The sequence below is a fragment of the Dama dama genome, chromosome 8, assembly GCF_033118175.1.
Source record: "Dama dama isolate Ldn47 chromosome 8, ASM3311817v1, whole genome shotgun sequence".
Classification (NCBI taxonomy): Eukaryota; Metazoa; Chordata; class Mammalia; order Artiodactyla; family Cervidae; genus Dama; species Dama dama.
In genome coordinates, this window is record NC_083688.1 from 5,954,021 (window position 1) to 5,971,546 (window position 17,526).

Sequence of the window (17,526 nt, forward strand, 5' to 3'; positions counted from 1 at the left end):
CCCTGGAAGAGGACACAGCCAATAGCAGTACTGTTGCAAGAGGGTTTTGAACAACCCAGAGAGATGCTTGCTCCACAGTGCCAGGTGGGGGAAAAAAAAAAAAAAAAAAAGGACATAGAACTCTGCATATAGTAAGATTATAGTTACATGCAAAATACTTGTGCCTAGGAAAATGCCTGAAAGGAGATGGATAGGAACGTTAACAATGTCTCTCGGGCTGCTCGGGCTGAAAATTATGGGTTGGTTTTTGTCTCCCCTCTTATCTCTTCTATATCTATTGTTTACCAATAAGTGTGTGCTACTTTTATCACAAGGTAGAAAAATTTTTTCTTAGGGAAGTAGGAAAGATATTAGCCACCAATAAGATTTTTTTTTTTTTTTTTGTCTTTTAACTGTCTCTTCCATCAGGAAGCTTTCCTTCCATATCTAGGAAGAGGTAGTGACTTCCTTCTCTGTGCCCCTGGAAGGACTGAACTGTCTTTATAAAAGGACACTTTTCACTTCGTTGGGTAATTATTGATGTCGATGTCTAAATCTATGCTATTCAATATGGCAGCCAGTAGCCACTTGCCACATGCGGTTATTGAGCATTCTAAACGTGGCTGGGGCAAACTGAGAGATGCAGAAATATAAAATACACACCGAACTTCAAAGACTTAGTGCAAAAAAAAGTAAAATAGTTCATTAATTACATGTTGAAACGATAATATTTTGGATATGTTGGGTTAAATAAATATATTAAAATTAACTTCACCTGTTTGTTTTTTTTTTAATGCAGCTACTAGAAAATTTAAAATTTGTGTAATGGTCTTGTGTTATATTCTACTGGACAGTGCTGGTCCCTGAGCTTCATAAGGATAGATCTGTAAACGGCCGTTTCAGGCCCAGAGAGGGGAAGGACCCCACCTGAGGTCACACAGCAAACTAGAACTTGAGGCAAGTTGACTACGAGACTCCCCCGGGCCTGGCAATGGCTGCAGCTGAGGTCTGAATCATAAGTGGCCACGTGCGCTCATCAGTCCTGCACTTGAGCAGGGATAGGGTATGGGATGGGAGTTGGAGACCTCGGTACACTGAGAGATGACCTCTATGGTCTCTCCCAGCTGTTACTCAGCACAACACACTTTCCTTCCAGAAGCCCTTCCTGAAGCCTTTTCCAGCTGGAAGGACTCAGGGAAAGCTGAGCAGACCCAGAACGCAGTGGCATCCCCAGCATCTCATGGCTGAAATGAGGACACAGGTCCTACTGGCCCCATTAAACCCACAACATCAAGGGAATCAGGGGGGAAAGTGGCCTCAGAGAAACCCCCTTAGCCAGGGCCCTCATTTTCATATGTGCCTAGTGGGGTCCAGAGAGGTTGAGTGCCCTGCCCAAGCTCACACAGAGAGTTAGGGGAGGGCTGGGACATACCCTGGAGTCTCAGTCTAGGGTACAGGCGCCAGGGAACCCTCTAGACCAGGAGGATGGTGGCATGGATTGGCACCCAGGCTGCCCCCAGACCCTACTGAGCCAGGCTCATACTTCTTCCTCTACCTCTGCATTCTCTACGTATAATCCTTGATGGCTCCCCATTGCTTAAAATGCATTTATATTCCTCCCCCACCATGTCATTGCCTCCACACTCCCATTGCTTGCCATTTTTCAGCTGCTGTTCCTAGAAGGGACCTTGTATATTACCACCCCAGGGCCTTTGCATTTGCAGACCCTTCCACCTGGAACCCTTTCTCCACACTTTTGCAGGCAGGACTCCCATCATCCAGCTTTCAGACAGGCCTTGTCTGATCCCCCTCCTCTCTGTCCCATCACCTTTTGTACTGTCTTCCTAGCATTTATCGTAAGTATCTTGTCCATACACAGGTCTTACACAGCAGAATGTAGGTTCTAGAAGGGCAGTGCCTTCCTTATTGGGCAGATCCACAGTTGGGTACCCTGCCTCCCCAGTAACTGGCATGTAGGAAGGACCCAGTGAATGTTTATTAATCAAATTTGATTGAAAGTGACGTGGACAGATCACGCCACTGAAGCCTACTTCTAGGTGCACCCCAAATTTGCCGTATGTCCTTGGACAAGTACTTTTTTCACCCTCTCTGAGCCCCGGTTTCCCCTTCTGAAAAATGGAGCTCCCACTGCTGCCAGGCTGGCTGGCAGGATGGGCTGGTTGAATTAGCATCAGTCGAGTTGATGGGTGTGAATGCTGCTTTGTAAACTGTTAAAGCGTGATTGCAAATGCGAGTAGCTGTTGTCATTAGACAAATGAGGCTTAAAGCCGCCTCTTCCCCTGCTGAGGAGGGGCCTGGGTCAGAGGTTCTCTGGGGCTTCCTGCCCTGAGCGTGTGTTGTGCAGAGTCCGGGCACTGCCCGCAGGCAGCGCCCAGTCTGAAGGGGTGGTAAAGACGAAATGCATATCAGAAACAAACAAGCTGAGACACCAGCACCCGGCTGGCTACGAGGGGCTGCCCATCTTTCAGGAAACAGATAACACGTGCAGACAGTCTGAGGGCGCTGAGGCCAACGTCAATTAAAGCGCTTGGTGGGAGGCACGGGGCGGGGGCAAATCCAAGCCATTAGGGTGGAGAGGGCAACCAGGTGGAGTGCATAGCTGGGACAAAGGCGCAGCTGAAGGCAGTTGCCGCAGAGACCAGTGAGGAGGGGCCTGGCCAGACTGCAAAACCCAGCCACCCTATGCTATGGGCTCCCAAACAGGGACTCAGATAATGTGCAGCGAGAAGAAGATGAGAGAGAAGGGGGCTTTATTTTATTATTATCACTATTTTCTTTTTTCGTCAGTTAAAGGCCCTGGACTGCTATCTATTTAACTTACAGAGTTGAGGCAGTCACTTCCATCTTTTAAACTCAGTTTTCTCTTCTGCGAAAAGGGGAGGTGGGAAGTTGACAGATGACTCCCTGAAATCTTTCGTGTTCGTGAAAGGCACAAGGGGGGATCAGTGTTGGGGTTAGAAGGGCCTGGGGTTGAATTTGAACTCTGACTTGCTGCGTGACCTTGATCAAATTGTCTGGTCTCCAATTTCATCACCCGAAAAGGTGAGCACCTACTTCCTGGCGTTGAAAGATGAAGGTTAAACTCTGTGCAAGCAAATCTTAGCCCCGTGCCTGGTATGCTAATCACGTGCTCAGTCGTGTCCAACTCTGGTACCAGGTTCTTAATAAATACCATTTATATCAAATAAATACCAAAATAAATATCTATTTGGCATCAGAGGAGGAGGTACCACTGGGGTGGGAAGATGGGGCAATGGTCCCAGGGGCTAGAAACAGGGCAGAAGTGTTGAATCCCCCTTAGCACGTAGTTTTTATTGTTGTTCAGTCACTAAGTCTGTGTCCGACTCTTTGCGACCCCACGGACTGCAGCACACCAGGATTCCCTGTCCTTCACTAGCTCCCGGAGTATGCTCAAATTCATGTCCATTGAGTTGGTGATGCTATCTAACCAGCACATAGTAGGTGCTCACAAAATATTTCTTGATTTGCGGAAGAGATAGTGCTTCCCAGGTGGCGCTAGTGGTAAAGAACTCACCTGCCAATGCAGGAGACTTAAGAGAGACAGGCTTCATCCTTGGGTCAGGAAGATCCCCTGGAGGAGGGCATGGCAAACTCTTCTAGTATTCTTGCCTAGAGAATCCCATGGATAGAGGAGCCTGGAGGGCTACGCTCCATAGGGTCGCAAAGAGTCTGAAAGACTGAAGCCACTTAGCCCGCAGGCACCTGGATGCTGACCCTGGCGAGGAGAGCAGCTTGGAGCCTCTTGCCCAGGAGAGGGAGTCTTGCCCCAGGATGGGCCAAGCTCAGGCTCTCTCAAACCTTGGGTCCCCTGCAAAGGCTGAGAAGCAGGAACTAAAAATAAAAGCCAGCCACACCCCAGTGGATTTTGACCCTGGCCCAGGAGTCTGAAACCTCCGGTGAGCAACCCCCCACCTCATTTCCTCTCCCTGCTCCCTTCGTCTCCTCCCCAGGCAGTCTCTGCCAGCCCTTCTGGCCTCCTTCCTCCTGGGGAACTTTCAGGATGAGGCCCATTTCAGTTGGACCCTGGAAGCCTCTGAAGATGACCCCACTTTTCCAAACCTTCAATGGGGTGTCCGAGTCTCTGGTGTCCTTTTCTTGGTATGAACTGTAGGGTGCATCTGAAGGGAGGGGATCGCGGGGACATTTTGATAGTGCGTGGGACAAAGGGTTTGGAGAGGTCTGGGTGACTTCGGTTGAATTGAAACCCTGGAACCCTCCGCAGGGCCCTTACACCCACTCCACGGGGCAGGAAGCTCCTGGTGAAGTCTTGTTTGTCAGCAATGTGGCTCCCAAAGGCCAGAGGCCCTGACTGGGTGATTCCTGCCGCCCCCCCCTGCAGCTCACCGACCATCCGGCCTCAGCAAAGCCCTTAATGATGATGGTGATGAAGGCTGTCAGAGCAGGGATGGAACCAGGGGTTGTGTCCTCCCCGAAGGGACAAGCCACAGCACAAAACCACGGGCGGCACGCGCGGGTCCATCCCACGGAAGGTTGGGGTGGTCTGCCCAGATACCCGCCATCTGCACCACCCCTGAACTGCCCTGGGAACGAGATGAACAGAGAGGGAGAAATTCAGTGTATACAGACAGAAGGGTCTCCAGGGAGGGGCTCGCGGGCTTGCTCAGAACCAGGCAGGAGGAGTAGGCCTGGGGTCTGCCTGCCAGCGCCCGGCCCACCCGTGCCAGAGTGACCCCCACACCCCACCCACCCCAGGGCCCAGCGTCAGCGCCAAGGCCCGCTCTCCCAGGCGGAGGCCCCAGCCCAGCCCCAGCGCCTGGGAAAGCCGCCTGTTTTGTTCCCATCTCCACACCCCCCCCCCCCACCTCTTTTTTTTTTTTTTTTTTTTCCTTCATTCATTGCAGTTCGGTCCCTTTCGGAGCTGCAGGGACCCGGGTGGCAGGGCTGAGGCGACGGGGTGGCCCTCCCGGCCCTGACAGGTAGGGCCCGCCCCGCTTTGGGCAGCCCCTTTCCTCGCCCTCTCCCCCCACCCCTCCCCGGGTCCCCTCTCCCTGCCCCTGTCAGCCGCGCCAGACGCTCTCCGGCTTTGCAGCATTCAATAAAAATTCAGAAACATTTGGGCTGAAATCGCTGCTTTATCTGGAGGAGCCACAGCGCCGGGAGAGACCACTGCTGCGCGGGGGGAGCCCGGGGTCTCGGTGGCCGGGGCGCGGGGCGTCTCTGCGCTCCAGCGGGCGCGCGGCCCCCGGGTGGCCCCTGCGGACGCCAGGGGCTGGGGGCTCCGGGGGTGCGTGCGGGCCGGCGGGGCTGCCGGGGCGCGCGCGGGGGCCCGCGGCCCGGCTGGGCTCCCCCCGCGCTCGCGGCTCAGGTGGGCCGCGCCCAGCGCTGGCGGAGCCCGGGTCCCCGTTCTGCCCGGGCTGGATGGCTCATTCTGCTGGCTGCGCGGTGGCGGCGGCTGTGTGTGCGCCGCGCCTCGCCGCTCCCCCCGGCCCCCCGAGCCCGGGGCGCGCGCTCCCGCCCGGGCCGCCCGGGCCCCGCGGCGCCGCGGCCCGAGGCCCCGGGAAGCGCAGCCATGGCCCTGCGGAGGCTGGGGGCCGCGCTGCTGCTGTTGCCGCTGCTCGCCGCCGTGGAAGGTGAGCGGGCGGGCGGGCGGCCGGGCGATGGGGGCGGGGAGCGGCCGGGCACGGGCGGCCGCCGGCGCCCACCTCCGCCCCGCGGCCCCGCAAAGTTTGCCCCGGGGCTCGCGCCCGGCGCAGGTGGCCGCGGGGAGGTGTGTCCGGCCGCGCCGGGAGGCGCGGGCCCCGCGGGCGCCCGGGAGCGGCGGGCGCTGATTGACTGTGCCAGGAGGAGGCGAAGGGACCATCTTGCCGAGGCTTTGTAGCCAGCCCGGCGAGCGCCGCCCAGGGCCGGGGGGCTGCCCACGCGCGCTCGCCGCCCCCGGCCCGGGCACCCGCCTGCGCGCCGGCCTGGCCTTGCTCGGCATCGGGTGGAGGGGCGCCGGCCGGGGGGTGGGGGTGGGGGCCCGGAGCGCAGTCGGGGCTGGAAAGTTTGGCAGGGAGCGGAGGGAGGCAGGCACCGCGACTGGTCCGGGGTGGGGGTTCCCAGTCCGCGCCCCCGGGATGGGGTCGGAGCCCCGAAGAGGGGGGACTGGCAGAGTGGAAGTGAGCGCGCCAGCACCCCGCGCCGGTGCCTGCCCATCGCCCGCGGCGTACAATGGGGTCCCCTCCCCTGGAGGACTGCGGGGGGATGGGTCCGTGGACATCTCTCGGCCGCGCGGGGTCTCCGGGCACCCCTGCCGGCCACCGCCCCGCTGGCGGCAGAGCTCAGCGTGGCTGCTGGAGCCCCGGGAACTCTCCAGCTGCCGCCGGGGCCGGACCAGATGCTCTTGCCATGTGTTGGCCTTGGCCAGGGTCGCTGGGCCCTCTCCCCCATGGCCTCGTGTGTCGGTCCCACCCGACCCCCAAGGAAACAGGGCGGCTGCCCAGTTTCCCGAGCCAGCTTGCTCTGGAGGGAAAGTTAGTGGGCTCTGGGTGTGTCCCCCAGAAATGGCCGAGCTTGTGGGGCAAGAAATGAACATGAATAATGGTTCTCGTGTGTACTGCACTTTACAGTTTTCAAACCGCTTTACAGTTTATGAAGTACTTTGCACTATATGCAAAGTACTGTGGTTTACAACGTGTGGCACAGTTGACAAGGTACTTGAAGCTTTACGAAGTGCTTTCCCACCCGCAATTTTGTTGGATTCCCCAAACTAAGCCTTCCAGGGAATCCAGATGGGTATGAGTCTTAACTTCCTTTTACTAGAAAGGGAAACCAAGGCTCAGAAAAGCCAGTGCTTCCCGCCTTGGTCCTTGGGTGATAAAAATAGAATGGGGGTCTGGAGTCTGGGAAGCTTGGGCTCTGTTCATTTTGCTGGGTTTTCTTGTCCCTAAACAGGCTAACCTCTCCAGGATTCTGCCACCTGAGGCCTGAGGGGTACCTTCATCTTGGGCCATTTGGGGGTGATGCAAAGTGCCTTTCCCTCTTGCAGCTCAAAAAACCCCATAAAGCCAAACCCAAAAATAACCCGATTGAACCAGGCATGGAGCCTGCAGACTCTGGGAAAGGATGGATGGGGGATCCCATGCGATAACTTTAGTTTCTCTCTCAGTAATGAATGCTTTAGTGACCGCAGTTCAGGGCATGGAAGGGGTGTCCCTGGATGGCAGCCATAGTTTCTGGTACGGAAGCAGATGTCCCCAGGCTCCTGGAGGGTTTGACGGCTGCCTGAGGTTTCCCGGCGTGGGGCTCCTGGGGCACCAGGGTGCCACGAGCCCTGGGTGTGCAGGGCAGCCCTGAGACCTGGCTGCTGGCGGGAGCTCCCTGGAATAGGGCTGAGGTACCACTTATTAGCTCTGGCTTTGGGGAAATGACTCATGCGTTGGCCCGCTATACGTTGGGATGTTTACAGTATTATGGGGAGCTTGGCATAAATATTGCTCTTTGGGTTGTAGTCAGCGGTGCTGGAGGGGAAGAAAATTGGCCCCTCTCTCGTTGGAAGGCCCTCGGTGTGTTTTTAATTACCGGGGTGGGGGGGGGGTAGATGGAAGGGCCACATCTGTCCAGGCCTGGCCCGGTGGGGGGCGGTCAGAATCTGGGGAGCTCTGACCAGAGCGGACCCTGGGCCCGGGACACAGGGCTGATCGGCTGCTGACGTCCCAGAAGGGCGTGGCGGCATGGGCTGCCACTTGGGGGCAGACTGGGAGGCGGGCTGCAGTGGGCATCCCGAACCTTGCTTCAGTCTCTTCCTTTGCTCCTTGGATACTCTGGAGTCTAGTCTGTTAGGCCTTAAGAAGGAGCTGGCCTAACAGAGGGGGAGATGGTGTGAGGTGGAGGTCAGAGGCCTGGCTTCTCACTTACTCAGGGACCCCTGGACCAGCTCCCTGCCCTATAGGGAGCTCAGTTTCCCTGAGTCTAGAATGTTCGCTCTAGCCTCCTAGGATTCACGTGCACCCTCCTTGCCTTCCCTGAGCCTCAGTGTTCTCATCTGCCAAGTGAGGGTAATCAACGCTGGTCCTGCCTGTCTCACAGGCATGTCTGTGAGATTCAGACCAGATAATGGATGGGAAGAAGTCACCTTGAAGATCTGCGTGGCCTCTGGGGGGTGGAAGATGGGCACTGCTGCTTGTGACACAACCCAGAAGAGACGGGAGCCTCCCGGGAGCAGGACAGTCTGTGGAAGGAGACCTGAAGCCCGGGGTGATGAGGGGGCAGCCCTCGGGGCTCCCGGTACCCAGAGAAGTGCAGCCGCCACGCCTGGCCCGTCCTCCTCCTCCTACCCAGTAGTAACCATGCTGTCCTGAGCGTTAAGGTCTAGGAAATTCCCAGCCTTTGAGACAGGAGAGAGGATGTGTGCAGTTTTTTGGGGTGAGGGGGCGGCTAGGTTGGGCTTCCCAGGTATCACTAGTGGTAAAGAACCCACCTGCCAATTCAGGAGACATAAGAGATGCGAATTTGATCCCTGGGTGGGGGAGGATCCCCTGGAGAAGGAAATACTCCAGTATTCTTGCCTGGAGAATCCCACGGACAGAGGAGCCTGGTGGGCTATGGTTCTTAGGGTCGCAAAGAGTCAAACACGACTGAAGTGACTTAGCACACAGCTTGGGGGCTAGATTAGGATGGCCAGCTTCGTATCTCCCCAGACCATGAGGCCCCCCCGAAAGGAAACCTAAGTCTGGAGCATCTGGATGCTTTGAGAGGATGGTAGTGCCCCCAGGGTTGTGTCCAACAGAAGAGGCCAATGGTGGACCAGCTGCTAGTGAAAGTCGCTCAGTCCCGACTCTGTGTGACCCCATGGACTATACAGTCCATGGAATTCCAGGCCAGAATACTGGAGTGGGTAGCCTTTCCCTTCTCCAGGGGATCTTCCCAATCCAGGGATCGAACCCAGGTCTCCTGCATTGCAGGCGGATTCTTTACCAGCTGAGCCGCCAGGGAGGCCCGGACCAGAGAAAACCCATCTCCTCTGTACATTTGTTCTTTTTTTTCCTTAAGATTTTTTTTAATATAGACCACTTGTAAAGCCTTTATTGAATTGGTTACAGTATTGCTTCCACTGTACGTTTTGGTTTTCTGGCCGTAAGGCGCGTGGGATCTTAGCTCTTCTACCAGGGCTCGAACTGGCACCACTTGCATTGGAAGGCAAAGCCTCAACCACTAAGACTGCCAGAGAAGGCCCCCGTACATTCGTTCTTTCAGTTTCCAAATATTTATGGGGTGTGTCTTCTCGCTGGTGTGGTGCTGGGCCCTGGGGCGGGCAGGGAGACGGGGGGACAAACTGACAGGGAAGCCGTTGGCAAGGTGCAATGTGATAAGTGTGCCCCGGGTCCTGCCAGGAGGAAGTCATGCACCACCTGGGGAGCAGCAGCCATTTAGGATGGAAGCCAGTTGCCTTGTCATTTATAGCTTTATTCTTTGCCTCATTTTCTTACTTCCCGTTCTCCCTGCCTCGAAACTTTCTCAGCCACCTGTCATGTTAATGAACTGTGTTCCCAAAAAGCAAAGGAGGTTGACTTTGGGACTTAGAGGAGGCAAAGTTTTGGCCTGGAAGAAGGAACAGCGTGTGTAAAGACCTAGAGACATGATGATTGGTGTGTGATACTTGGGTGTATCTGAGGGAGATGGGTGTTAACGGCAGCAAAGAGGGATGGGGCTGAGGATGGACGGCAGGGCTCTGATGGAAAGCTGAGGAGTCTGGACTCGACGCTTAGGGCATTGGGGAGCCACTGAAGGTTCTTGAGCCATGGGGGACCTGGCCAGATTTGTTTTTGGAAAGATCACTGACTTCCAGTGTGTGGGAATGTTCAGATGGGCTAGAACCTGTCCTGCACAGTAAAGAAAAGGCCAGCTTGTCTGTTCTTTGCTAGGCTGTGAACTCCCTGAGGGAGCTCAGTTTTGTGTCCACGGTGGTAATAAAAAGAAAGTGAAGTCACTCAGTCATGTCCGACTCTTTGCAACCCCATGGTCTGTAGCCCACCAGGCTCCTCCGTCCATGGAATTTTCCAGGCAAGAATACTGGAGTGGGTTGCCATTTCCTTCTCCAGGGGATTGTCCCAACCCAGGGATCAAACCTGGGTCTCCCGCATTGCCGGCGGATGCTTTACCATCTGAGACACCAGGGAAGCCCAGTGGTAAAAAGAGCTCTGTTCAAATGCTGCCTCCCAGAGGCCTTCCCTGATTACCTCATCTAACACAGACTCAGTTCAGACACTTTCTGTCCCTCCCGTTTCATCGCACTTCGGAATACCCACTGCCACCTGAAATGGTATCAGAGACTTGTTGCTTTCCTTGTTTAGTGTCCATCTTTCCCACTCGACTGTAAACTCCAAGAGACGAGAGGGTTTTTCTAAATTTGTTTTTTAAAATTAAAAAATTTTATTATTATTATTATTTTTTGGCTACACTAGACGACGGCCTGCGGGATCTTCGTCACCCCCACCGGGGATCAGACCCATGGCCCCCACAGTGGAAGCATGAAGCCCTAACCACTGGTCTGCCAGGGAAGTCCCGAGGTTTTTATCTTCCCTGTTTGCTGTGGCAGCCCAGTGCCCTGAACCGAACCCAGTCACCCGGTGCCCGGTAACTGAAAGATATAATCAGCTAAGGAATGCTGAATGAATGAATGAGTGCGGGGTGAACAAATGAATGTGTATATTATATTGTGCTATACAGTCAGTGTCGGGAGAATGACACAGAGACGAAAGAGGGAGTCCCTCTGGCCCGGGAGATGAAGGAAATCTTCCCAGAGGGAGAAGCAGAAGGCAGATGTGAGCAGAGATACAGAATGCAGGAAGATGTTTGGGGATAATAAAGAGATCAGTTCAGCCAGAGCGGAGGATTCAAATGGACCAGCGGCAGCTCTGTGCCAGGCAAGTCCGCTCCTTACAGGGGTCGAGGGAGACTGCCCGCCCCTGCCCCGCCATACATGTCTCGTCTCTCCCACCCTCAGCCCAGCCCTCTGCTGGGCCCACCTCTCGGGCATTACCTATCTAAGATCCAGCGACCTTCAGTGGGATTAATTTAGAATTGGTTTTCCTTTTATGTTTATTTCTCCTGCTTCTCATTTTTAAAGGAGGCTGCTTTCATGTATTCGTCTTAGCCAGGAAGTCAGGGCTTAGATTTAAAGCCCGAATGCTGTAGAATTCAAAAGCAAGTTGACTTATTCATTTATTCCTCCATCCATCCGTGTATTTTAAAAGAGTCGCCAGGCACCCCCTTCATGTCAGGCGCTGGGTGGGGAGAAAGGATTCCGACTCTAGTGGGAAACAAGGGCAGCCAATTTCCCGGATGCTGTGGGGCAGAGAAAAGGTGTGGCCTTTCTGGGCAATCAGACCTGGGTTCAAATCCCCCAGCCCTGCACCCTGGGTGTGCCCTGGGCGAGGAGCTGGACTCCCATTTCCTCAGGGGTTCCTGGGGACACCCGCACAAAGTGTCAGGCACACGACGGGGGAGGAAGAGGGGGGAGGGACAGTTAGGGAGTTTGGGATGGACATGTACACGCGGCTTTGTTTAAAATGGATAACCGCCGAACGCCTACCATATAGCACGGGGAGCTCTGCTCAATGTTACGTCACAGCCTGGATGGGAGGGGAGTTTGGGGGAGAATGGATACACGTGTATGTATGGCTGAGTCCCTTTGCTGTCCACTTGAAACTATCCTAACACCATTAATTGGCTATCCCCAATATAAAGTAGAGTCCAAAAAAAAAGAAGTGTCAGGTACTTGTCTATGTAGAGGCTGTTCTCAGCCCCTCCAAAGTCCTCGTCCTTGGAGTGAGTGCCTGTGATCGCTGATGGCTGTGTCCTGATTCACCTCCTCTGTTTCTGGCATTCAGACTGTTCAGCCCACAAACCAAGCTTCAGTGTCTCCCCCAACCCAGCACACAGACTCCCAACTGCCCCAGCCTTGGGATGGCGACCCCCCAGTTGTGGGGCAGGCCCAGAGCCCCATCTCTGCCTCTTTCTTCAGGACTCTGTCAGGGGAAAATACTTGCTTCTTACCATGGCAGGGAATTGGAAGAGGGGCTCTCAACTGGGGTCCACAGGCCTTAGTTATGGGACTCCGGGATCACCCTGAAATTATAATAGAATGTCAGATGTGACCGTAGATTTTCCTAGGAAGCGGGGTCTTAGCTTTCAGAAGATTCTCAAAACAGTTGTGAAAACACAAGCCCGTACCCAGGCTCCCAGTGGGGGGGGTTGAATCCTTGGTTGGCCCTGAGACCCCACTGCCAGCTCCCTCTGCCCTGCCATGGCCCCAGACCCTCCCAGGGGGCGGGGGTTGTCCTTCCTAATGCCTTTGGCCACCTCCACTTCATCAAGGTTTTGCATCAACCCCAAAGCCAGGGTGGGGGGCAGGTTATCTGGGCAGCTGTGCTGGGGACTCCGCGAGGCCCAGGGTCGCAGCCGGTCAGCTTGGCCTGCTCAGAGCTTACCTGTGAGCCTGGGGTGGAGGGCGGACCCCTGCAGGCAGAGAGAGCCATAAGGGAAGGGGCTGATGATGGAACTGCCTGGTGATAGGAGACCTGGGCTGGACAAGGGAGGGGGTACTCTGCTCCCTCTGAAGGTGGAAGGGTGAGACCAGGAAGGCCTCCTGGCAGTGGTGGACCCGGCCTGCACCTCTGAACAAAGCCCCATCCCATCCTGTGGCCTGGCCTGCTTGCCTGACTTTGCTGGAGATTTGATAGATCCAGCTGGAGGCCGGGGATCTGTAATTTTTAACTCACTTCCCAGGTCTTTCCATTGGGCAGGCAGGGACTCCTGGAAAAGAGGAAGAGAAACCTCAGCAGGAAACTGGGAAAGGCTGAAACGAAGTGAAGTCAATCTGAGTTGGTGCTCACCAGCCCAGGCCACTGGCCTGCTGGTCAACGGAAGGAGGCTTGGCGGGGGGAGGGCAGGGCAGGGCAGAATGTTTGCACACCTCTCAGGGATGGGGTGGGCCATTGATCTGACAGCACCTGGAAGCTTGCTGATTGGGATCAACTGTCTGATAAGGCTTCCTTGAAAGCATTTTAGGGTTTTAGGGCCTTTTAAAGCAGGTGCCTTCCAGAAGGTGGAGAGGAGACACCTGTCTCCCAGGTGCCTCTGTATCACCTGGGGCATGGGGGGCTTGCCTAGACCACCTTAGCCTGGGCCGTGCCCCGTGAGCTTCCTGGAGCCATCTGGAGCCCTGCTGCAGCCCCCTTGGGATAGGGGGGTACCGTCAGGGAAGAGACCTTGTCTGCTCTGTGGCCTTGAGCAAGCAGTGTGCTGTCTGAACCTCAGTTTGCTGATCCATTAACTGGGGATACTACCTGTCGGAGGCTCGTGGTGAGGGTTAAATGAGGTCCTGTCTACAGCGGCCAGCAGAGCAGCCTGGTCTGCAGCCCTGGCTGTGTTTATCAGTTGTCAGGACTGTGAGATGTCAGCACCCTTGTTCCCTTGCTCCTGTCTTTGAAATCCCAGAGCCCTTTAGCCAAGCCCTGACCACTCTCTGTCTTGTTCCATAAACAGCAGAGCCTAGAGGTTACAAGGATGTCTGGAGTCAGGCTGTCCCTTACTGTGTGTCCTCTGGTCGGTTATTTAACCTCTCTGAGCCCTGGTTCCCTCACTTCTAAAATGGGGATAATAATTGTTCTTGAGGTGGCTATGACAAATGAATGGGTTAGTCCATAAAAGATGAATTTGAGTTTGTAACTAAATCTGTATCTAACATGTGATGAGTGCACAGTAAATATTAACTGTGGCTGTTATTTCTCAAAACCAGTGGGAAACTGCATTCAGAGTAGGGGGTGTCAGTGCCGTTTTACTCAAGGACTCTGTCTGCAGCTCTCCCCCCATCCCTCTTCACTTCACCCCAGGAAAAAGTCAAAGATACAGAGTTAAGTTCTATCTCACTCTTGCTGAGTAGTTGACAGTTCCCTCCAGCCTGCCTCTCTGCTTCCAATGCAGGTTTTCCTCAAGAGCCCATCCCCACTCCAAGTCAGCCTCCCTTAACCCCAGGAAAGGGACAGGATCTTCTATCACTGCGACTTCATTCTTGACCCTTGGCCTCCCAGCCACCAACTTCCATGAAAAAGTGAAAATGTTAGTTGCTCAGTCGTGTCCAACTCTTTGCAACCCAATGAACTGTAGCCCACCAGGCGCCTCTGTCCATGGAATTCTCCAGGCCGAGAATACTGGAGTCGGTTGCCATTCCCTTCTCCAGGGGATCTTCCCATCCCAGGGACTAAACCTGGGTCTCCCATATTGCAGGCAGATTCTTTACCATCTGAGCTACCAGAGAATTCACACCAAATTTCATACGTGATAATAAAAACAGCCAGATGCTCTGCTTAAGGACATTGTATTGGGTTGGCCAAAAAGTTTGTTTGGGTTTTCCATTGAGAGGATATGGAAAAACCCAAATGAACTTTTTGGCCAACCCCATATATGTCATCTCACGCAGCTACCTCAACAACTGCCCTGGTGGTTTTGTTATTGTGCCTATTTTACAGATGTGGAAACTAAAACTCAGAAAGCGACAAGCCCAAGGACACATAACTAGGGAGCAGGAGGCAGGGATTCGAACCCAGGTCTGGAGGACTTTGAAGCTCCTGCTCTGCACCACCGCCTTCTAGCAGCCTCTGGAATGTACCTCCCAGCTCAGAGAAAAGGCTTGGCTCTGACGAGGGTCTCCAAGGCAGCCATCCAGCCTCTGACTCCATCAACATCCTGAGATAATGCAAGTGGGAGGGTTCTGGAACTCACAAACCTGCCATAAAAAAGCAATCGCTGTCATAATGGTCAGAATAATGTTGTTCTAACTTAGACAAATCGGGTGTTAACTCATTACATTGTGAGGGGTGCCTCCACAGAGAACAGAGGCTGTGGAACAGTCACAGGGCCATTTGTGGCTTGTATTTCTAAACCTGTTAGCTCACTGGGTTTTCACAGCAACCCAGTAAGTGGGCAGGAACCATGGGGCCCATTTTAGAGATGAGGAAACTGAGACCTGGGGGAATAAGGCGACTTGCTGGAGGCCAGTGGCCAGACCCTGCCTGAAATCCAAGGTGGGTCTCGATGGCTCAGAGATCGTCGATTCAATTTGAATTCCTAGCCAACATTTAAGAATCAGGAGAGTTTATAGAGAAATCCTGTTTCTGGCTTTGTGAGAAGTCAGACAATCTGGCTTCCCTGGGCCCACATTCCCACATGGCCACAGTTGGCTGGAGCCAAATAGTGACTGCCTCTTCAGACGGAGCACGTGAACGCGGGCTGGGGGAGTGGGGAGCTCTCCATCAGCTTGCGTCACATATTTGTGTTACTTGCCTAGGTCCTGCAGGGTTCAAGTCTGCCTCCTGGATCCGCCCCGTCTCTCCTGTTGGTGTTGGTGGTGTTTAGCCTCTTGTCTCTTGTGATCTGGAGTAAATTGCTTCTCTTCCCTAGGCTTCGGCCACTTGTTCTCTCAAATGAGGGGGTAGGACTCAGTGGCTTCCGAGGCTCCTTCCAGCTCTGGGATTGCACGCCCAGTGCCAGGCTCCAGGCAAGGAGGGGAGAGCTAGACAAAGGCCAGGGCTCTGCCCCCGGGATGTGTATCAGTTATCCATTACTGCCTAATAAGCCACCCCAAAATGTACTGTCTCAATACAACAGTGATGTATTATTCCTCCTGATTCAGTGGAGTGGCTGGGTGCAGCTGGGCATTTATTCTGCTCCATGTGGTGTCAGCTTGGATCACTCTGGAGCTTGCACTCAGCTGGGTTGTGTTGGAAGGTCTGCCGTGGCCTCCCCTACATCTCTGAGACCCTGGTAGGGAGAGCGGGAAGGCCACCCCCCGCCCTCCCACTCTTCAAGATCGCTCACCCGTCACCAGTCTAGACCGAGCTTTCCACGGTGGCTAGCTCCCAAGAGGGTAAAGAGGAAACCGTAAGACTCCTTGAGGCCTGGGCTGTGATGTCACAAAGCATCACCCCTGCAGTCGGAGCAAGTCACAGAGCCATCTCAGATTCATCCCAGGCCTCCTCATCCAGTTCAGAGACAAGGGGGATATACGCTGGGCTTGATTTTCTCTCCAGTCTTTCAAAGGAAGCAGCATTTGCTGCGAACGGTTTAACATGCAACATTTGCTTGGGTGTTGCCCATGGTCTCCAATGCGTCTTTGGAGGTGATGCCCAGTGGCCCCCATTCGCCCCCTTCACCATGTGCACACATCTCCTCGTGTTCTGGGCCGACCTGTGGCCCAAACTTGGCTTCAGCAACCCCCTCCCTCCCTCTTTTTTTCTTTCTTTTTGGCTACACTGGTGTCTGTTGCAGTGTGTGTGCTAGTCTCTAGTTGTGGTGTTCAGGCTCTCTAGTTACGGCGCATGCACTCTCTGGTTGTGATGCACGCGTCCTCTAGTGGCATGCAGGCTCTCTAGTTATGGCTTGCCGGTTCTCTAGTTGGGATGTGCAGTCTCTCTACTTGCAGAGTGCAGACTTAGTTGCCCAGTGGTGTGTGGGATCTTAGTTCCCCGAGCAGTGATCGAACCTGCATCTCCTGCATTTGGAGGCAGATCCTTCCCCACTGGACCACCAGGGAAGTCCTTAGGCCCCTTAATGGGAGGAGGCTTTGCATCTAGTGACAGCAGCTATAGGCGGTGACCACATTAAGGGACAGTCCACCCCAGGGAGTTTCTAGTCCCGCACAGGGTGTGGGTAACAGGGAGCCAGAAGCCTCATGCCCTGCCTGTCTCCATCCTATCCCACCGCTGCACTGACTTCCTGTGCTGTCTGCCTCCCCTGAGAGGACAAGGGACCTTCCACTTCACCACGTCCCCTGCCCAGCACAAGGCCTGGCTCATGATGTGCGCTGAATAGATGTTTGTGCCATAAAGTGAAAGTGAAAGTCGCTCAGTCCTGTTCAACTCTTTGCGACTCCATGGACAATACAGTCCATGGAATTCTCTAGGCCTAGGGATACTGAATACTGGAGTGGGTCGCCTTTCCCTTCTCCGGGGGAGTCTTCTCAACCCAGGGATCGAACCCAGGTCTCCCACATTGCAGGCAGAAGCCACAAGAGGAGCCGTGGTAGCCCAAGTCATAGCTATTCAGGATCAGGCATGAGGAAGAGGCACTGGGCTGGTAGGAATGAATTTAGAGGATGGGGCTAAGGTACCCTTGTGGCCTGGGGCAGGTCACTTCACAGAGCTTGCGGAGATATGTGCACGTGGTGAAGTGTTGAAGACCATGAGCAACACATAGGCAAATTTTATTGTCAAGAGGTTAAGCAGGAAATGGGGTTGCTGACTGAATAGGAATCAAGCCTACACAGATAATATAGACAGTCCTTCTGACTGTCTCTCTTTTATTTTTAGAAAAAACTAAAAATGTGTTTGGGTACGTCTCTTGTTTGCACAAGGGAAGCTGAATTATTATTTGGGCTCTAGTTTTGTTACTCAAAGCCTAAGTCTTATTCTTTTAATAAGTGAGTTAATCCTGCTCACGTTTATTGATGTAATGGATGTGTTGAGTCTCAACTCTGTTGTGATATTTTTGGGGGTTGGCCAGAGG

At 54.3% G+C, this 17,526-nt stretch overlaps 1 protein-coding gene across 3 annotated transcripts in view; it reads left to right on the forward strand.

Moving 5' to 3' along the window:
* The first annotated feature begins 3,906 nt into the window (after positions 1-3,906).
* EPHB2 (EPH receptor B2) overlaps positions 3,907-17,526 on the forward strand; it is a 213,165-nt gene continuing 199,545 nt past the window's right edge. For 2 of the 3 annotated variants that reach the window (XM_061148142.1, XM_061148143.1), the window contains exon 1: positions 5,521-5,612. In XM_061148142.1, coding sequence (XP_061004125.1) covers positions 5,552-5,612 — 61 coding nt within the window. In that variant the 5' untranslated portion in view covers positions 5,521-5,551. Of the gene's footprint in view, positions 3,918-5,520; positions 5,613-17,526 lie in introns of those variants that run through there. The other variant, XM_061148144.1, reaches the window with a different exon arrangement.